The sequence below is a fragment of the Photinus pyralis genome, unplaced genomic scaffold (assembly GCF_008802855.1).
Source record: "Photinus pyralis isolate 1611_PpyrPB1 unplaced genomic scaffold, Ppyr1.3 Ppyr1.4_LG1, whole genome shotgun sequence".
Classification (NCBI taxonomy): Eukaryota; Metazoa; Arthropoda; class Insecta; order Coleoptera; family Lampyridae; genus Photinus; species Photinus pyralis.
The window spans coordinates 27,108,545-27,131,184 of NW_022170249.1; the positions used below are offsets into that span (position 1 = coordinate 27,108,545).

Here is a 22,640-nt window from a genome sequence, read left to right on the forward strand (position 1 = left end):
TACGTGAACGCGTTATCAAACTGGAAGAAAAAGTCAGTGAAAGTGATGAAAAATACGATAAGTTGGAGCAATATACTAGGAGAAATAGTCTGCGTGTGTACGGAATTCCCGAAAATCCTAATGAATTGGTCGAAAATACACTGGTCGAGTTTTTTAAAGAAAAATTGCAAGTTCGTTTGGATCCATGGGCAATCGACAGGTGTCATCGAATAAAAAGTGGAGCTCCAAACAAACCTAGGCCAATAATTATCAAATTTTCGACGTATAATGCTCGAAATTTAGTCTACAAAAATAAAGCGAAGTTAAAAAGTTCCAACTTCTTCATTACTGAGGATTTAACAAACTTACGTTTTAAATTATTAATTCAAGCTAAACAAAAATTTGGTGCAAAAAACGTTTGGACTGCCGATGGGGTCGTTTGTGTTAAAAAGGATGATAAGATTTACAGATGTGTCAACCAAAAAGCTTTAATCGATATATAACACTGTATTTTTACAACTTAGTGGAGCTGCGTATCAATCAACAACAATGAAAACTTATTGTGCGCTACAGAAGTACGGACTCGATAAACACCAATCCTTTTTTGCAGTTGGTATCAAGTGGAATTTTCTTTAAGTTAATCGTGCATAATACACTTTGATTTCAATTGAGTATAGTCATATATATTTGTGTTACTTTCCCTATCAAGACTTTGTAAACAACAACTAAATATTCTAGAAACATACTTCTTATTTTTGTTTACTTTATATTGAAGAGTTCATTTTAATTTGATCAGATTCTAATAAAAATAGTTAATTCAATCGGAATCTTACAGCTGTGTAAATTCTGCCACCTTGTGTACTTTTGTTTTTGTATTTGAATTGTAATCTATGTAATAATGGTAATGGGAACCCTTGATTGAACACATTGCGATAATTAATAAATAAATAATATAGTAATTAATTATATTTATGTATTTCAGTAATTTCGCGCCGTTATCATGAAGTTGGAATCACTCTGTTTTGTTCATTTAAACGCTCGTTCATTGCTACCAGTATTTAATGATTTTGTACAATTTGTTGTAGAATATGATATCGACATAATTGCTGTAACAGAAAGCTGGTTAAGCGCCAGTACACCTGACGCAGATCTACATATCACAGGGTATAATTTTTTTAGAATAGATCGACTTACTAGAGGAGGTGGTATTATTCTCTACACTAAACGAATATTCAATGTAACCTTATTACGGACTGGTATTTATGAATGTATTGAACAATTGTGGGTAAGTTTTACTGTAAATAATCAACAATTTATTGTTGGTGCAGTGTATCGTCCACCTAACTCACCGGGCCTTGATTTCATAGATAATTTAGAAGATACTCTAATAGATTTTTCTGTGTCCACTAACAAACTCCTTTGCTTAGGAGATTTTAATATAGATCTGTTAAATAGCAGTAATACGCTAAGTACGAAGTTGCTGGCCATGTTACAGTCACTTAATATGACACAAGTAATAAAAACGCCTACGCGTGTTGCTAAGAATTCATCAACACTTTTGGACCTGATCATCACAACGCTTGATATAAAAATATTGAGGACAAGCGTGCTGGATAACATATGTTTTTCAGACCATTTCCCGGTTTTTTGTGCTGTAGGGAAGGCGGGGGGAATGGTGGCCCTTAAGCATTTTTGCGCCTGGAATCGTTATTATTTGAGAAATGAATAACAAAAAATTACAGATAATGGAAAAAAATGTACTTTTTAATATAGTGTATTTACATTCTAATAAAAAATAATACATGTAATAATAAAATTTTTTTTAAAAACTAACTATCGGCTCTTATTACCCCACCAAGTTGGGGTAATGGTGGCAGATGGTTCCGATTACCCCAATACATATAAGTACATAGGTGGATACTTGTTTTTTTATAAACAATAGTCACAAATAAATTTGGTTTGCTCAACATCTGAACAAGCCTTATGTGCCCAATTCCCACATGACACACATCTCAACCACAGTTCATTGTTTTTTCCAAATTCACCGCACACAAGACAAATGTCTTGCCCGCTCACGTTTTTATCCATATCTTCATCGTCATTCCACTCTTCCTCAGAAGTAGAATCTTTATGACCCCTCACCGTCGTACAAACTCTAGGCAAATTTTCTCTCTTTAGGCTAGCACCTGTAGTCTCTTTACTACTATCCTTGGAAAACAGATTTTTTTTGCCATTTCTACCTTTTGCATTTCTGTTTTTTTTGTTTGTTTTTTTTTCGCTTTTTCTTTCAAGATTTCTTCATTTGGGGTATCTGTAACTATTTGAGATTTCTGTTTAGCTGTCCGTTTCCTTTTGATTGGTTGTGTAGATTTGGATGGTCCTGGTAAGACTTCTTGGAAAGATACATTCATATTTCTTGTATCTGACGCATGGTCGGTGTCTAATATTGAAATATCTTTATCAGGATTCAGATTTTCTTGCGAATCTGGTTGCTGGAGTTCAAGTGTTTCTTCGCCCATCTGTACCACATCAAGGTTAGGCATGTGCAATTCCGCCGGAGCGAAGTCTTCATCGGAAAACACGTCAGGGTTAAATGGACAAATACCAGTAACCTGAAATCCTTTTGTAGCTTTCTCCAGAGTCGCTACCCTCATGTAGGCGTTGTTAAAAAGTTCTGCTACTTCAAAGGGCGTTATCTTTTCATGGGGATGGTTTTTCAAATATTTATTGCATTCTGCGTTGAATGCAGTCTTTAAAGGAGAATAGAATGTTACATCTAATGGCTGAAGCCGGTGCGAAGTATGTGGAGGGATTGTCAAAAGGATAATCCCATTTTCTTTACAAAATGTGTATGCGTCTAAAGTACAATGTGTCACGTGATTGTCCATTATTAATAAAACTGGATCTTCAGTTGTTGGCTTAACAAATTTTTTAAAATGCTTCAAATATTGGATGAATAGTTCCTCCGTCATCCAGCCCTTGTCTGAACAAAAATAGGAAGCGCCAGGTGGCCCTCCTTTTTGAATTTGCACATTCATTCGTTTCCTTCCATAAATGAACATTGGTGGGACATAAATGCCAGTTGCACTGAACGCGCACACCACAGTTATGTTTTTCCCCCTTTCCCAGCTAGTGGCATAACCAACTTGCTTTAACCCTTTCTCGGCGAGAATTCTGCCTGGTTTCTGTACTGTGGAGATCCCTGTTTCATCGGTATTAAAGATTCTTGATGCCTTACATTTATATTTGGTCAAAATCTTGTCAAGGTTTTCAAAAAACAAAGACACTTGTTCCTTATTGAACGCAGTAATTCTATTAACACTTGTTGGTTCTGGTTTTCTTAATGAAAGTGTTGGATTACGCTTCAGAAATCCGCTTAGCCAATCATTACCCGCGACCTTTTTTTCTTTATTGAACGGAGACTTTATATTATTTTTCACCGCATATTCATATGCGCATTTCTTAATTTCGTCTCTAGAAACGCCATAAAATAGTTTTGATAGCTTGATAACATGAGCTGCTAGCTCCTGTTCTTCATCTGCGGAAAATACCGACAATCGCCCCAATGATGGTCCCTAACTATTGCTGTTTTTCATTCGTTTTTGAATCGTACTCCTGGGTATTTCGAATGTTTTGGATACCTCCCGTATAGATCTACCAGTTTTAATGGCAGCTATAGCTGCTTCTAGGCGATCAGCACTCCACGAACCCTTTTCGGTTCGTCTCTTATAGCACCTGGGCATCTAGAAAAACGTAAAATCAGACTGTGATTATTCGGGGCAATGGTGGCCGGCCCCCATTACCCCTCCCTTAGTGGCTACTATAACCCCAAAACATGTGATTTCGGACAAAACGTGCTATACAAAAATTAAAGGACACTGCGGGACTCACCTTTGCGTATCATAAACTTCACTAACAAACACAATTTTTCGTGCAGTTATAAACCATATAACATTAATCACTTCACAAATAATTAATTTCAAACTCAGCTCGTTCTTACATGTGATCGCGATTTTTGTAGTTGCCAGGCGCCAAACCCACACCTGCTGTTGCCGGACAATGAAACTTCGTACGGACGTTGCTCTGGTCTCCCATAGATGGCAATAGTGGTCACTTTTTGATTTGTGATGCATATAAATAAAATAATTGCTGGCTACCATTACCCCAGAGGCCACCATTCCCCCCACTTCCCCTATTGGTGGTTATGAAATTTAATAATTATTATGATTTTATTTAAAACAGATTTTGCCGTGATTATGGTTCGTGTTATTAGTGATCAAAACTTGTGCTCTCCAGGGAGATTTTGCTCGAGATGCAGTTTTCATGTCGGATTCCAAAGACAGTTTTGAATCTAGCTCTAATCACTCTGAGAGTAGGTACTGAATTAGAATATCGCTCAGCAGGTTCTGGGATAGAAGAAGCTGAAACAGTTTATCCCTGCACTACTGAGAATGTGAGTGAAAGTGAATGTGAATCTGAGGCAACGCTGAACTTTTTAAGGAAGTGGGCCCTGGAATTTAATTGTACAAATGTTGCTCTTTCTTCTCTTCTAGCTGGACTTAAAAAACATTCCTGTAATTTCCCTTGTGATGGAAGAACTATATTGAAAACGAATCAAATGTTTTCTCAAAAAGTTGTTGACCCTGGACACTATGTTCACATTGGAATAAAAAAACAATTTACTTCGCCTTCTTGCTGGTTTGCCTAAATCACTACTAATCCATAAATTAGATTTGTTAATCAATATTGATGGTTTGCCATTATTCAAAAGCTCTCCTGGTCAAGTAATACCGATCTTGTTTTCTATACCTATTATACCTGCATTAAACGGACAAGTTTTTCCCATAGGTTTTTATTATGGTCTTCAGAAACCTAAAAGTTTTTCTTTGTTTTTAAAAGATTTTGTAGATGAAGCCGTAGATTTATGCAGTAATGGCTTATTGTTTAATAATGAACATTTTACTGTTGAGATTATAGGTTTTGTATGTGACGCACCAGCTAAAAGCGAGGTGTTAGGTATTAAGGGACACGGTGGCTATTCGTATTGTACTAAATGCAGTGTTAGAGGAATCACAAGTACTCATAAACGAGTCTTTTTAGAAACTGACTGTCCTATTAGAACGCATGAAGATTTTATTAATTGGGCTGATTCTTCATATAGACTTAATGATACTCCTTTGGTGCAAATACCACAGTTACACTTTGTAAATTCTATTGTATTAGACTACATGCATTTAGTATGCCTAGGCGTAATGCGAACAATGCTAAATACGTGGTGTAATGGTGATTTACCACATAAACTGTCTTATAATAACATTTCCATTGTTTCCGAGCATTTATTAGTATTAAGTAAGTCTACACCGTGTGAGTTTGCAAGGAAACCTCGAGACCTGAAGTTAATCCATAGGTTTAAAGCCACAGAATTTAGAATGTTTTTACTATATTTTGGTCCAATAGTTTTAAAAGATATTCTTAATTCTGACAAATATAATAATTTTTTGACACTCCATGTGGCAATATCAATTTCGTGTAGTAAGTGTAGCCCAGCAAACACACATATACATTATACATAGAATATACATAAAATTTGAGTAAATACTCATACATATGCTTTTTTATATATCAAGTATGTAAATATGCTTTAATAAAGTTACATACTCCATATGTCACACATATTATGTATAGTTTATATAATAGTATAGAAATTTACGTATATTATACATACACGAATTCATATAATATTTACATAAAGATAATTACGTATAAGTTATGAAATTTATGTGCTATTATATTTACATTATTAAATATCATATGTAAGGAGTATTATTCATATTTTATGTATATCTTCTGGAAATAACTAGAGATTATCAGTACATACATTCTATGGTCTAAAATTTATGTCCTTTATATTTCTGCGCCGCATGCGTGCGCGCTTATCCCACGTAAACTGTTGCTTAACCTACAAAAATATTTAGTTTTGTTTGTATTTGTGTGCAAAATTGTACTTTCTGTTGGATTTGGATTTTATTTGCTAGCGCGTTGTTAATCATTGATGTTCATTGAAAAACACAAAATTTTTGTAAGGAAAATGTTACAGTGATATTAGAATTAAAACTATTTAAGTTAAAGATTAAAGCTTTCTTATTAAGTAAAGCGTTCTATTCTGTCGAAGAGTTTCTGCTTTGCGATATGAAAACTTTTCCATGTAATTATTAAGCATGTATAATATTTTAGATTTTTCCATTGTTTTGACGAATGTAAGTTTCTTTTGTTAACTATGCATGAAATAAATATTATTATTATTATTATTAAAAAATGTATAATATTCCATTTATCACAGGCGAACTATATATCAACAATTGGGGGAAGAGACTTGCAGATGTGTTCCACACTGACTCCCTGTACTGCGCAAACGCAAGCGCGCTAAAATTTGAATTTGCTTTAACGTGCCACCGTTTGTTTTGTTTATAATACCAGTTCCTGCTGACTTCGAAAGAATATGTTCTTCTTCTCGAATTAAAGCCTTCGGTCACTACTGTGAATTCCAGTTAAATACATTATAGCGCCAACTTGAAAGCAAACCTCTACTTTAGCTATCAGTCATGATCCTTGTTAGTAGTCTGGTTTTTTGTGATTCGTTCAGCACGGGACTCTCTCTTTACCACAGGTCAATGTTGGTCTGTAACGTTATTGCTGTAAGTAAATGTTATTAACTCTTTCTAATTAACTATTACAGTACTTACCGAAGCAGTTTCCTAATATCGCCTTTGGCATATTCTATGACCATGCACTCCAAATGTAGATAACAACAAAATTCATCTTGATAACATGGCATTTTCATATACCTACTACATATAATAGGTATGCTAAATTATCTTCAATTATAACGTATGCAGGTTATGTGTATATTATTTACCCCTTACACTTGACAGCTGTACACAAATTCAAATTTTAGCGCGCTTGCGTTTGCGCAGTACAGGGAGTCAGTGTGGAACACATCTGCAAGTGGGGGAAGAGAGGTCAAAGATAACATACATCGATGCCTCAAAACAATTTTCACAAATGAAATCGCCACAAAATGCTCATGGCTGGGTCATAGAGGAAATTTTCGGGTGTGTGACCGGACGTCTATAACCACGCTTAAAGGTAATGTTATAGCTTTACAATGGCGAGATGCAAGTGAATGACCTATTTTTTTTACAGATGTAATGCAAAATACGTATAGTATTACGCAAAAGAATTTTGAAGTCATATGCAGCGAATGGTTTCGACTTGCAAAATTACGCATTAAACCAATGCAACGTAACGTAACACCATAATGTGCAATGGATTTATTAATAATAATGTAATGAAATAAATATTTAATAAACTTTATTACATTATATATATATATATATATATATATATATATATATATATATATATATATATATATATATATTGCCCATATATCTTATTGAAGTAAATATCAGTATGTATTATAGATGTAAATATTCTATATGTGTAATGTATGTTACTACATATACATAAAATGTACATAAATTCAGGTACTGCAGAGGTAGAGGAATTTACATCTAATATACATATATTTTATTTTGGAAATTGCTGACATCCTGACATAAATTATCTCTTATTTATCTTTCAGTTTTATATAATTCTAATAAGTTCTTACATAATTTATATATATTTCCTATATAAATGTGTTTGCTGGGAGGTGTGCAGATGCCGAACAAAGAGAGTACGCAAAATCTTTATTAGTTCATTTTGTCAAGACTTTCATTTTATTATATACTCAAGATTTTATTACCCATAATTTTCATGGGCTCATTCATCTCCCAGGTAGCACACTCACGTCATGTAGACGTTAGATATTGGTAACTTTTGGTCCATAGGTAGGTTTCCCTAATGGGTATGTCTTGTTGACGTCATTTAGAAAACGTCAAAATGACGTCAGTGTGATGACGTCTTATTTTGGTTCCATATTCGTGAGTTAATTAAAGGATTATTTCGAATGGACTACCAAATTATAATTAAATTAAATAATTGGTGAATAGTTGGTAATTACTAACTACCAAAGGTCAAAAGTCTAAGATGCCGGCACTGTTACTAAAGGCGGCTTTACACGATGCTAGTGACTTGTACAAGTTACTAAAGACCAGTACTAAAAGCAAGTGTTTTTAAAAATTAGTTACATTTACATGGTACCAGTAAGCAGTAACTAGTTCAAGTAACTGTCCCAAAAATAGGTAGGTTAACAAAGTTTTAGTAGTGTTTAGTTCACGGGCTCATTTCACATTAAAATTTAAACGATGCATTCGAAGACCAAAAGTATTTTACTTAAAAGGAGCATAACATCATGTGCAAAACTGTTGATAGAGGAGTGCATTCACATGTTACGGATTGAAATAACAACAAATCCAAAAAAAAGGATTTGGGTGAGAAAATGGCTATCAAGAAGAACCACACACGGTGCCTCTAAGATGCTATTAAAGGAACTCGCCGTTGAGGACGTTGAAGAATACAGAAATTGTATGAGAATGTCTCCTGCTTCCTTCGACATACTCCTGAAGAAAATATTGCCAATTGTACAGAGATCTGACACCACAATGAGAATGGCTTTACCTGCCAGAACAAAATTAGAAATTACTTTGACATATTTAGCTACTGGAAATAGTTACAGAAATTTGCAACAACAATTTCGTGTTTCCCGGCCTGCAATTTCCAAATTCATTTCAGAGGTATGCGATGCTATATACAGGGTGTCCCTAAAAGGTCTGTACAACGCGCTACCAGGGGTTCTTAGTATCAAAATAGGACGATTTAACCCAACTTACCTCTATCCAAAAGTGCCTCGGTAAGGCGCTATCTACCGCCAAAGATTAAAAAAAAAATCGTTATTTTTATTTTATCGGAAAATGGTTTTGCCGATTAAAATGAAATTCGGGATGTGAATGTCTAATGTAAAAAGGGTCTTTGTGATATCATCGTTTTGATTGTAGTTGCTATGTAGGTGGTAAAATACTGACCATCCACATCTGAAGAGGTCTAAAACTTTTTAACTACTATTTTGACGGTTCTGAATTTTTAGGCACTGATAGACGGTTTACTTGCAAGCATTTTTTGTCTCTTGATGAATATCGCTATCTGTGATGGTTTACGAAAAAAAAAAAAATTAGGCATGATGAATGGCATGCACCATACATGCGATTGTTCCTCAAAAAATCAGAAGATGGCTGTGAAACCTTAGAGTGGCGTAACGTTTGTTTGTTGTTTCTTAAACTTGAACAATTTACGTTTTGCTTGAAGACTTAAAATTTTATTGTTAAAATTGTAATATGGCCTTTCAATACAGTAACGCAGAGTTAACTGATATGCTATTAGTGTTTGGATACTGTCGTGGAAATGGTCGCCAATGCGTTAGGGAGTATACTCACAGGTTTCCAAATCGTCATAGCCTACTTCTTGCTTGCACTTATGGTTTTTGAGGAACAATCGCATGTATGGTGCATTCCATTCATCATGCCTAAATTTTTTTTTTTCGTAAACCATCACAGATAGCGATATTCATCAAGAGACAAAAAATGCTTGCAAGTAAACTGTCTATCAGTGTCTAAAAATTCAGAACTGTCAAAATAGTAGTTAAAAAGTTTTAGACCTCTTCAGATGTGGATGGTCAGTATTTTACCACCTACATAGCAACTACAATCAAAACGATGATATCACAAAGACCCTTTTTACATTAGACATTCACATCCCGAATTTCATTTTAATCGGCAAAACCATTTTCCGATAAAATAAAAATAACGATTTTTTTTTTAAATCTTTGGCGGTAGATAGCGCGTTACCGAAGCACTTTTGGATAGAGGTAAGTTGGGTTAAATCGTCCTATTTTGATACCAAGAACCCATGGTAGCGCGTTGTACAGACCTTTTAGGGACACCCTGTATACGATGCGTTACAGGATTTTATACAGGTAGGTCAATATTATTTTATTCGTTATATTTATAAAAAAAAATGTAGTTCTTAAGAGTAAGCTGGTATATGTACGTTTTTACAAATAAAAGAAAACACTTCTTTAAAGTGAAACATAAATCATTAACTATTTAACTCGAATTAATTGTTAGTATGCACAGTAAACGCAGATTGATATGCTTCGGAAAGAATGCTTGCGCTGTTATCTGCCAATGGCATAGATATCATGTCATGGGATTGTGGGGACAGGACACACTCGTTTAATTCCGGGGACGTCAAAATAGTATATGTACTGGGGCATCTGGAAGAAGCCAAGGAGGTGCTGGTACCTGCAATGTTTCGCAGTCTGTAACGTGTCAACAATTGCTGAATTTCATCCTGAGCTGTAATTCCCTCTATAAGAGGCAACTTTTTTAATTGTGCAGATATACTTGCTAGAGAGTTTAAATCCTTGATACAAGCAGCAACTTCCTTAACCTTTGTTTTTGCTGTTTTATGGCGTTTTGGAGTAGGTTCATTATCAGCTTGATTAACACTTTTCTTTATTACTTCCTCTGCTTCCGGTACATCTCTCTGTGTTGTCTCCTCAATTTCATCATGTGATGTAAGTGATTCGTCACATGCGTCTGCGGCCTGGAAATATCTCATGTTCAGTAATATCTAACAAATCTCTTTGTATTAATTATTAATACTATTTTTTTGCATAGTGGTCAAATTACCGGACTTTTTTGAGAAAAAGTCGTATCGAAAGTGATACCTTTTTTGACGATTTTTACTTTACGTTACCACTTACCATAACGTTTAGTCCTATCTATGGACAATAGCATCCATTTTTGAGGGACAGTATACCGCGAATGTCAAATGATATTCAATTATAGATTATTAAGGATCACTATGCAAAAAAATATTACGTGTACAGTACGTGTTGAAAGTAGCGTTGCCAACCGTCCCGCATTTTGCGGGATTTCCCGCATTTTAGGTATTTTGTCCCGCGTCCCGCAGGATACTAAAGCGGGACGCCGTTTGTCCCGCATTTTCTGATTTTCAATTAATTGAAGTAAAAACACGCAGATCTGGCGCACTTGTTGTACTTTATAGAGCCTTTAGTTGTACTCATGCGTGATCTTATATAGTAGGCGGCCCGCGGCGGGTAGGTGGGGTGAGCGTGAGAGTCTGCTCTGTGACTATGTTGTTGTGACTTGTGCTCAGTCAGTTTTCTAAAGTAAAAGATACGTTGTGTTGTGCGCATTGCGTTAAATTTTGTGCGAGTCCATTTTTGTCAAAATTATGGTAAGTTGTTTGGTTTATAACTTCGTTAGTAATTCACTTATACATTTAATTATGTATTGAATTGAGTATTGTGGTTATTATAGATGGATACTTCAGACGCTTACTCCTCTGACGAAGATCAACGTAGTGCGTGTACGACGACCCCCCCTAAACGCAAAAAACGCGTTTGCGTTTATAAGAAAGAATGGGAGAAAGAATTTCCATGGGTACGGGGGGCCCAAAGTACTGACTGTGGACCATCAACATCCAGCCTATCTGTAGCTCTAAAGGCATTTTGTAAATTTTGTAAGAAAACATTTACTATAAGTCACGGCGGTATTCATGACCTAAAAAGACACTCTAAAGGGGCTGAACATCTTAGGCACCTAAACAGTTGCTAAATCGAATCAAACACTTGCTTCGTTTTTAAAACAAGGGAACACCTTAAACTTAGAAGACGATAAAATAATTGCCGCTGAATTAACCAAGGTTTTCCATTCTGTAAAACATTGACATTCTTACAATTCACTAGACTGTGATTCTAAACTAAGCACTGTTCTATTCCCGGATTCAAAAATAGCAGCTAAGATTAAGCTTGGAAGAACAAAGGCAGGTTCTATTGCTCACAATGTCTTGGGACCAGCTTCAATAGAAACTCATTTAAATCTTTTGAAGAATTAATATTTTTTAGCGTTGCAACTGATGCTTCGAACCATGGAAGTACAAAATTATTTCCTCTCCTTATAAGATATTACGCACCTGGAGAAGGAATAACACAGTGCTTACTAGATTTTTTTGATGATGCTGACGAAACAGCCTCTGGTATTTTCAATAATATAAAGAATAGACTTAATTCGTTAAGTTTAAACCTAAAGAATGTTTCTAGTTATTCTGCCGACAATGCCAGCGTGAACTTTGGAAAACACCGTTCTGTTTACACAATGCTGAAAAATGAAAATAAAAATATTATTGCTGTGGGTTGTCCTGCACATATGTTGCACAATGCCACGAAATTTGCTTTGGAAAGGTGCTCATTTGACGTAGAAAATTTAGTTCTAAAAGTTTATGGGCATTTTTCGTCACATGCTAAAAGAGTTGAGCGATTAAAAGAATTTTTTGATTTTGTTGATATAGAATATAGGTCAATTTTAAAACATGTGACAACACGTTGGTTGTCATTATATTTAGCTGTAGATAGATTATTATCTAACTTCCCGGCCATACGAAGTTATTTCGTCTCAATGGGAGAATGTCCTGCTCTCCTAAAGGTTTTTTTCCCAGAAGAATCAGATGGCGAATCATCAAGCGGAGAATCATTTACATTAACCGAGTGTTATTTAGCATTTTTTCAAAACATTCTAAAACTCCTTCATGATTGTGTACTGTTATTAGAAAGAGAAAAGCTTTTATGCACAGTGGTTTTTGATGTTCTTTCAAAATTAAAGAATCAACTTAAGCAAAGACTCGACGATAAATTTATAGGATTTCATTGTAGTAAGATTTTAAACAGTTTCCCTGAAAATATTAAATCCTCAGCAATGGAACAGTTTTTAAAGTTTTATCAAAATGTTATTGACTATATTGAAAAAAGGTTTGATTTCTCTAATAATAATTACATGTCACAGTTTGCTTTCTTCTCCTTAAAATCGAAAACTGACATAAATTATAATAACTTGGTTCAGGCAGTAGCTATTGCCGGCATTGAAGAGGATTTAGATATGGACCAACTTTACAATGAATTTTGCAATGTAAAGGATTCTCTGTTACTGGCTATAGAGCAAAAAAATAATGAAGAGCCAATAGTTGACGTTTGGAATAAGATTTTTTCGGTAAAACCCGCAATACACGATTCAATTTTTACATGTAAAATACACGAAAAATGCATGTAAACATTGATGTAAAAATATGTGACAATACACGTTAACATTTTTCGTTTGCAATATTTTGAATTTCTGGGAAAATTGATAACTTCGGATTATTGGCACCTACCTTCATGTTCAATTAAACTCAAAGTTAGGTTAGGTAAATTTTGAAATATAATGGACTTGGATAAGAATTTATTATTAAGTGCCGCCGTGATAGCAATAAGTGCAGCGTCAACGACTGTGTTAAAATTGCAATCAAAAGAAAAGAAAAAACGGAATCGAAGAATATGGGTGCGTTCTTGGGTTGGAAGAAGAGATAGCAAAGGAATCATGAACCTTGTGACTAATGAATTATTAACAGAAGACCCATTGGCATTCAAAAATTATTTAAGGATGTCCAACACGTCCCTATTGAAACTGTTGGGAAAAGTGGAAAATCTCATTAGCAAACAGGACACTGTTATGCGTCAGGCAATACCAGCAAAGCATAAACTAATTATTGCATTGCGTTATTTGGCGACTGGAGAAACATTTAGAAATCTTATGTTCTCTACAAGAGTGCATGAATCAACCATTGCACAGTTTGTCCCTGTTGTGTGTCGAGCAATTTATTCTGTGCTAGTTAAGGACTACATCAAAGTACATTTGTTAACTTATGTACCTATATATGAAACCAATAGTAATATAACTTTTTACAGTTGCCCGAAACTTGTTCTCAGTGGGAAGAAATAGCTACAGGTTTTTATAACGAATGGCAAATTCCAAATGTGCTTGGAGCCTTAGATGGCAAGCATATTGCGTTTTGTGCACCATTAGCATCAGGATCCACTTATTATAATTATAAGGGATTCCATAGTATTGTACTACTGGCTCTTACAGATGCTAAATATCGATTTACATATATAGACGTTGGTGTGAATGGTAGAGTGTCTGATGGAGGTGTGTTTAGTCAAAGTGATCTGTATAGAGCATTGGAAAATAATTCTCTCAACATACCACTTGATAAACCGCTGCCTGGTATGCAACGTGCAGTACCGTATGTAATTCTAGCGGATGCTGCATTCCCTTTAAAAAAAAATATATTGAAACCATACCCATTTCGAGGCCTCACTGAAGAACAGGCGATATTTAATTATAGGTTAAGCCGTGGACGTAGAGTTGTCGAAAATGCTTTCGGTATTTTGGCCAATAGATTCCGCATTTTGTTGGGAAAAATTAATTTGGGAGCTGATAAAACTCGAGATATTACGTTAGCGTGTTGTGCTCTTCATAATTTTTTAATTGCTGAAAGTAATCTGTATGTACAATCGGTTGAGCATACCCCCACAACCAGTAACGATCAACTAGGAGGAATTGGTCAGCAAATTGGTAATCGTCCAAGCAATACTGCAATGCAAATTCGTGAAGAATTTAACCGTTACTTTAATGGAATTGGAGCAGTAGAATGGCAAAATAATATGATTTAAATATAGTTTTCAAATAAGTTTTGTTCATTTCAGTGTAAAGAATGAGTTTAGCATATAAAAAATGTTTTCTAGTGTTTTATTTTATAAAATATAAATATAAAAATGTTTTCTTCAATTTTCCTTTTCTTGCGCATCGTAAATGAGCATCATTATCTGTCTCTTTACTTCTCTTAGGATGTTACGATCCGTTATCATCCGTATTTCTGATTCAATATTTTTACAAAAGTTTTTGGTTGGATCATTCTCGGATTTACTTACAGCCCCACTAATATTAGTTAATGCCGACGTGGAAGCTTTTAATAATTCATATTGTATATCTCCTGTTGCAGATTCTCTTTTGCGTTTTTTTGTTGACTATAAAATTACAATTAAAAATCATTATACTATCTCCATAAAGAAATTACCTTTTGAGAAATGGGTGTTACAGTAATTGGAGATTGACTATTTAAATCGTCATGCGGTGTACCAACATTAAAATTCCCCATGTCATCTATTGTGCCCTCGTAAATTAATTCGTCCTTTTCAGAGTCGACATCTCCTTGGTAAACTTCTACAGCTTGCCCTTGTGCCGCATGCTACAAATTTTTTTCTTCGTACAACAAGTAACATAAAATAAAACTTACATTGATTGATGAAACATTTTTCGTGGCATTGTGAGGTGCTTGCCGATGGTGTAAGAAATTCAATAATTCGAAACACCACCATGTCGATACATACACATCGTCTAATCCTGCACCTGAATGTTCGCTTTTTTTTAACTTATTAAGTTCACTGGTGTAAGTTGTTCGTAGCCCATTTATTTTTTTTTGTATTACATCCCATGTCACGTCTGTATTACACAAATTATTGAAATTTGTAGTAATTTCTTCCAGGGCCATTCTGCGCTTTGTTTTGTTTTTATAGTGCACACTGCTAATTAAATATAAACATTCATGTTGTTCATACAATTGTATGAGTGTTTTTGTGTGGTCTTGGTTCCACATTTTTAAATAAATAAATAAAGTACGGGAAAGAATTGAGGTTACAAGTTTGTTTTTACACTTGTACCAATATTTGCGTTTTGCCAACCACAAGTAAATAAACTGTACTACAGCGAACTAAAAATTCATGACAATGACCTTCAGAAATAGAACAAAACCTATTTGTTCAATTTATGATGTAAAATTGAATGTAAAAATTCACGGTGACAATACACGATGTAATTAGCATTTTTCATCAAAATTCATGAATAATTCATGTAATTTATGATGGTGTACTACGGCTTTAAGCGAGATTTTTATGCATTTGTTGGTGAACGATTTTAGCGAATGGATTAAATGTTGTGTTGAATTTTGAAATAAAGACCTTCCTTGGTGGCATACATACAGATTGATTTTTATATCATAGTTTAGTTTTTTAATTTATAGTGAAAGTGTACAGTATAAACAGCTCTAGTTTATTTTTATAACGAGCACGCAATGGGGAAAAGAGACAAATGCGTGTTTATAAACTGCAGTAAATGTCAAAATGACCATCCTGGCTTACGTGTATTTAGAATCCCAATAGGTGCCTTTACACTTACGCTCTTTCGTGCGGTATAAACGCGTGGCGTTCCAATCGCGCGCGAACGACACGCGCCAAGAACGTGGCGTTCCAAAAGTGTGTTGTTAGAAACAAGAAATTTGTAACGTTCCAATCGTGGAGTATTGTCTACGCGCCCGGAACGTAAGAGGAAAAGAGTGTCAGTGTAAAGCCGTTTTCGCCTGCTTTCGCACGTTCTTTGCTTGGCTCGTGGCATTTTAGAATTTCTAAAAGTTTTAAGAAAGTTTTATCAAAAAATGTATAAAATAAGGCGGAAAAAATGTATTGCTGCACTTTGTGTGGCTGTGCAGATGAACCTAACGGAAGAAGAAAAGAAAAAAAGAGTTTGGGTTAAAAAGTGGAGGGAGGATCGGAACAAATTTGGTCACATGCCACTTTTAAACGAACTTCGGCTAAATTTCCCAGACGATTTTAAAAACTACCTTCGTATGGATCCTGATACATTCAAAATTTTATTGAATTTGATTTCGCCAATAATTTCGAAACAAAATACGAAGTTAAGAGAGAGCATAAGTGCCGAAGAAAGACTTATGGCGACTTTACGATATTTAGCAACGGGGCGCTCTTTCGAAGATCTTGTTTTCCACTGGAATTTCATCGTCTGCCTTATGTCAAATTATTCCTGAAACTTGTAAAGCTCTTTACCAGGTTCTGAAGAAAGAATACATGAAGGTAAGTTTATTATTTTATTATTTACACTATTCATTCGTATTAATATTAGCAATAGAAGTGTAATACTCTACTAAACTGCTTGAGGGTACAACAACAGGAGGTTGTGGTGCATCTTCGCATGGCAATGTAACTTGCCAACACTGCCTGCTATCTGATGAGTTTAAGGTATAAGATGATGAAGATGATGCAGGTCTTTGCTCATTTGCGTCGGACAATGTAACCGCATCTGACAGCTTATTTAATAAACCACGAGAAACAATGCTATTGATTAAGCTTTCAGCATAAACAGCTTGTTCGGGGTTCATTCTTTTTAATTTTTTGGCCCATGAAATTCCAACTGCATCATATTCATCGATATCATTGTGTGCTTGAAGTTGCTGCTTACAAAATTCCATAAATTCTTCATTTCTCTTCTTAATAGTGGTTTTCTTTTTCTGCCTTGGTGTGGTACTAAGAGATTTCATCCCTGATGAATATGCGGATTTTGGAGTTGAATTTGAAGCATTATCATTCTGAAAATTTATGATATGAGAACTTATTCACTTTGAGCGATGAATTAATAAGACTAAGTAATATTTTGTTTTAGTTTCCATCAACAAAAGAAGATTGGTGTAAAATAGCCACCAGTTTTAAAAATAAGTGGCAATTTATTAATTGTGGAGGAGCTCTAGATGGAAAGCACATACGGATTGTTCCTCCTCCTCATTCTGGCGCTCAATATTATAACTACAAAAACTTTTATAGTATTGTGTTACTAGCCCTTGTAAACGCAAATCACGAATTTATATTTGTTGACGTTGGAAAAAATGGCCGACATTCAGATGGGGGTATTTTAGAGTATACCAATTTTTATGATGGTTTGATGAATGGTAACTTGATTTGATACAATAATAAGTAGCTAATTTTATTATGTTGTATTTCAGGTCACTTACATTTGCCAGACAACAGCGAAACAGATAAAAATCTTAATTTTGTTTTTCTGGGTGACGATGCATTTTCGTTGCATGAGAATTTTTTAAAGCCGTTTCCTCAAAGGGATTTAACGTATGAAAAGCGAATTTATAATTATCGTTTATCACGCGCGCGAAATGTCTCAGAAAATGCTTTTGGCTTACTGTCTGCAAGATTTAGAATTTTGCATACAGCCATACATATGACCAATCCACAAAACATTACGTATGTTGTTTTAGCTATTTGTGCTCTTCACAATTTCCTAATTAAACGAAAAACGTTGTATGCCACTCTGAGATCGTTTGATCAAGAGGATGTGCTAACCCATGAATTACAACAGGGAGAATGGCGCAACGTCACTACCCAACTCGAAAATTTAGAAACGAGCCTGCAAAAAAATGTATCGGTAGCAGCAAAAACTAATCGCGAAAAATACATGGAATATTTCAATAAAGAAGGACAAGTGCCCTGGCAGGATGCCATGTTAAAGAAAGGAAAATCATAATATTAATTATGTACTATATAGCTTACCTCAGTCAATAAAAGGTCCTTATTAGATTTATTTTCTCTTCTTTCCTCCACAAGTTCATCTGTTTCCCATTCAGTGTGTTCTGAAAGTTGTGTGTCTTGATTTTCTTCTTCCTCATCATCCTGGCTATTATTATCGACTACTGTTTCGTCATGAGACATATTACTCTGCACACTTGCGTTTGGTATCTCTTGATCGCAAGTAAAAAGTAGTAGATCATAGTACCAGAGCGTTGGTTCATACACATCCGGCACTCCTGCTCCGCTCCTTTTCGATTGCAAAAGCTTTTTCAGTTCTTTACGGAAAGAGCCCCGGAAGCTCTGAATTTTTTTTATCACATAATCTCTATTTGCTTCTGTATTAAACGTTTTGCAAAAGTCAACTAGCTTGTCATATGCAAGATTTTTTAAATTTTTGTTAGTGTAATCTTTGGATTTCACTTTCCAAAGACATGGATGGCCTTTGTAAATTTCTATAAAGTTTGCAACAATTTCTTTTGACCAATATCGGCTGTCCGCCATTTTGTACAGAACCAGAGAAACACCGACTCTTACAATGTTTTCAAAATGAAGTACCTGAAGAAAAATATCTGTGTAACGTTTATGCACGAGTATCTTTGATTCGGATACACTTACCAATTTTTATAATAAAACTACGCTCAAAATAAAGTTGGTTCTTTTTTTTTGGTAAAAAAAATTGAGGAAATCACCCCCTAATTAGCACCCTAATTGTAATTAAGCGTTACCGCTTTACAGTTTACTTTATTTATGTATGGTTGATATGATCTGTAAGTTTGACCGGAGTAAAGTGGTTAGTTTTGAAAAAAATGTAGTTTTGAAGTAAAAAAAAAAATTTTGAAATTTTTAAAAATTGCCTACTGTGTAAACTAAACTAATACACTAATAATTATTTGGCAAAAAAAGGCAATTTTTCAAAATTTCAAAATTTTTTTTTTACTTCAAAACTACATTTTTTTCAAAACTAACCACTTTGCTCCGGTCAAACTTACAGATCATATCATATCTTAAAACATTTTTTTCGATCAGACAAACCAAGATACAAGAGGTTAAACACAACCACCGCGCCCTTCTTTATTAACACACACGCTGTCGCATAAGTTCACGGCTGCTTAAACCGTTTTCATTTATATTCGCTAATAAGGAAGTTATGCATTTAATCCCATTGAGATTGGACTACACCGTACATAGCAAAAAATTATTTGTGAAAATAATATGCTATATTTTTAGAATAAAATTTACCTACAGGGTGCTCGATAAAACAAAATTATTTAACAATTAGGTATTAAAAACAAAATTTCGCAATAAAAATTTTTCGGTGCCTATTAACTAGGAAAATATAGTCATCTCCTAAGTCATCGAATATTTTTAAATTTTCTTTTCTTTTAAAGGGACAATTATATGCGAACGTAGAAATGATAGGTACGCTTTTAATAATTTCACGACCTTAAACTAATTTTTTAAATTAGTGGCAGTATTCCAACAAGGTAAATTCGAGCGTAAATTAAGACAACTCCCATTTTTGTTTCACAATAATGTAATAATGCAAATAATTTTAATTCGTCACTTTCAGGTATAGATAATTTCATATCAATTGAATGGAATGTTTATCTAGAATTAATAATAAAATAAAAAGGGACTTTCCATTAAAAAACGTGGTTTTTTAAAAAAAAAAAAAAGAAATATGTTTATAATTTGTGAAGACCCAGTTGTGAAAAAGTATGTTTTTTATTCGAATAACAAGTGTTTATTATAAGTATCCATCAAATTTGATCACTTTTCATCCAGGTAATAGCCACGTCTTAAAATGCAAATATTCCCAAAACAATCGACAACGACCATACACATTGGCCAATAAACTGACCTTATTTTTCAAAAAGGAATCTCTTATTTTGAAAATAAAAGTGGGAATTGCCATCGATTGCCATCCAAAGTAAGGAGGTAATATGGTAACTACTTTCGTTATAAACGGAAGGGTTAGAATATTCGCACTTTTGTGTTTAAATACCTTGGCATAACATTAGATGAAAAATTTACTTTTGAACATCATATTTCAGAATTACATTTTAAACTTAGATCCTCAATTAGAAAATTTTACTTCTTAAGGAATTTTTGCGGAACGACCTTACTACGAAATCTTTACTTTGCCTTAATAAACTCAAAACTACAGTATGGTTTAGTTTGCTGGGAAAAAAAACCAAAAACAGAAAGCTCGTTTTCTCTATATCTCGAACGAGATCTCGGAATTAAAAATCTCGCCAATACAACAGTTAAGTATTTATATTCAAAGTTCTAAGGACTTTTTATACAAGAAGCGGTAATAGAGGAAATTACAGCCCTAAGTATATTTCAAGAAGCATCACTAACTCCCAAAAGTAAACAAAACCCTATTTAGACACTCTTTTCAATATTTAGGACTCAAATACTTTAACCAACTGCTTGTCAATTCGGTTGATGAAGGCTTCCATTTTATATATTGGGTTTTAATTAATAAATATTTGACCTTGTGGTAGCTAATATATATTTTATTTTTGGGTCTAAAGCGATCGATTTCGGTAATTTTCCATTGTCAGGCTTGCGTTATTTGGATGCTTAATAATTAGTTCTATTGTTAATGTAATGGTGGTGCGTGATGTGGGATTGGTGGCTGTGATTTTTAAAAGATGTGGTCTCGGATGTGGTGAATGATTTGGGTTTGTCTCGTGGTTATAAAGTTGCCTGTCAATATCAAAAAACGTCCCACCCTAAAACACGCAATATTTGGCTTTATTCTATTCAAAACATAAATACATTAAACCGAGCATTAAACATAGTGTTTTCCTAACTCTTTCCAATCAATCTCGTAACATTTCACAACCGTTGACTAATCACTAAGTAAAATAATCAGTAACTAATAATTGAACTACTCAAACATTTAGTCTTAATTTTAGACACAAAACCGAGCTCAAAACACGATGCCTACCCACATTATAGAAGGCTGTTTTTACCTCGGATTTTTTTTTTATTATGTTCTTACACAGATAGAGCTATTTTTTTATGTAATGCTAGCTTTCTGTAAATCACTTCCATAATTTTTGGAGAAATAAATTTCATTATTTCATATTTTTTAAAAAAGAAACTATACCCAAATTTCCAAGAGCGTGTCATTTTTACGTTAACATATAAGGGTAATTTCCTTTAAAAAAAAACATGTGTTATGTATTCAAAAGAAAACAAAATTTTAACTCAAAACAACTTAAGTATGTCACGAAGAAAAAATCGAGGAAAAAATTAAATTCAATTTAAACAAGAAAATGTTTGTATTGTATTAAATATAATATAAATTCAACCGCGTAATGAAATATTAATTATAATATTAATCATATCACAATAGTAAAGTATAAATCATTAAAGTATGTAATATTCTAATTTTAGGAAATGCTTCGCTAGTAGCCCTAGAACTACAAGCACTTCACAATCGCGTGGTGTGTGAGCTGCATTTTAAGGACACCGATTTTGTGAATCAATCAAAAACGCATTTAACTCGAACTGCAGTGCCCAGGGCTTTTTCTGAAATGGAAACGAGAAGAGCTAGTCGTAACAATACCTACACGACAATACCCTCCTGCAATCCCAGATGTGACGAGGAACAGATCACCTACACCTTCCACGTCCACTGAAGGGCAAGTTGTTTCTCCAAATACAAGGAAGTATCTGGAAGATATTACCAACTTAGATGAAAAGTCTTCCGGTTGTTCCCCCAAAACAAAAAGATTAAGAAGAACAATTTCCAGTCAGCGAAGATTATTGCACAATAAACGATCACTTATTTCAAAGATGAAAAAGAAATCTGTTGAAACAAAACTTCAATTGAAGAGGAGATTGTCCATGGAACACATGATTAAATCCCATCAATATACCTCTCAGTCGTCACAGACCTTAGTAGAAATGCAGGTGCTGCACAAACAGAATACCCCTTGGACGAAAAATGAGAAAGAGTTCGCAATACTATCCTATTATAAATCTCCGAAGGCGTATAAATATTGGAGAAACTCTCTAAAAATTGTGTTACCCAGTCTTACCACCTTACGGACTTGGATAGGAACATCTAAATGTCGTCCTGGGTTCAATGCCAAATTCTTTAACGATTTGAAGATGAAGGTGCGAGTTTTGTCAAGAGTGGAAAAGTGTTGTACCATCGTCTTCGACGAAATGAAAATAAAAAAGTTTCTAGAGTATTCGGAATACTTAGACCTTATTGAAGGATTTCAAGACTTGGGAACTTGGGCCCGAGGATTATATTCAACGTGGAAAATGCCGTTGGCATATTTTGTTTGTGGTTCTAACATGCAGCACAACA

The 22,640-nt window shown here is 34.4% G+C and overlaps 1 protein-coding gene and 1 pseudogene across 1 annotated transcript; one reads left to right on the plus strand and one right to left on the minus strand.

Annotated features, from left to right (window-relative positions):
- Window positions 1–14,593: 14,593 nt before the first annotated feature.
- On the minus strand, window positions 14,594–15,584 carry LOC116159039. The gene is made up of 3 exons (XM_031471928.1): window positions 15,175–15,584; window positions 14,956–15,126; window positions 14,594–14,905 (listed from the first exon to the last, which is right to left on the minus strand). Exons 1-3 carry the CDS (start codon window positions 15,532–15,534, stop codon window positions 14,663–14,665), a joined length of 774 nt encoding a protein of 257 aa, XP_031327788.1. The 5' UTR covers window positions 15,535–15,584; the 3' UTR covers window positions 14,594–14,662.
- Window positions 15,585–16,171: 587 nt separating this feature from the next.
- Window positions 16,172–22,640, plus strand: part of LOC116159181 — a 9,229-nt pseudogene continuing 2,760 nt past the window's right edge.

Bases quoted from the DNA above. Each gene is read 5' to 3' on its own strand.
- LOC116159039 (XM_031471928.1), bottom strand. From the start codon at position 15,534: ATGTGGAACCAAGACCACACAAAAACACTCATACAATTGTATGAACAA. The intron at 15,127-15,174 runs GTAAGTTTTATT...AAAAATTTGTAG, and splicing joins AAAATGTTTCATCAATCAAT to CATGCGGCACAAGGGCAAGC. The intron at 14,906-14,955 runs GTAATTTCTTTA...GTAATTTTATAG, and splicing joins TAACACCCATTTCTCAAAAG to TCAACAAAAAAACGCAAAAG.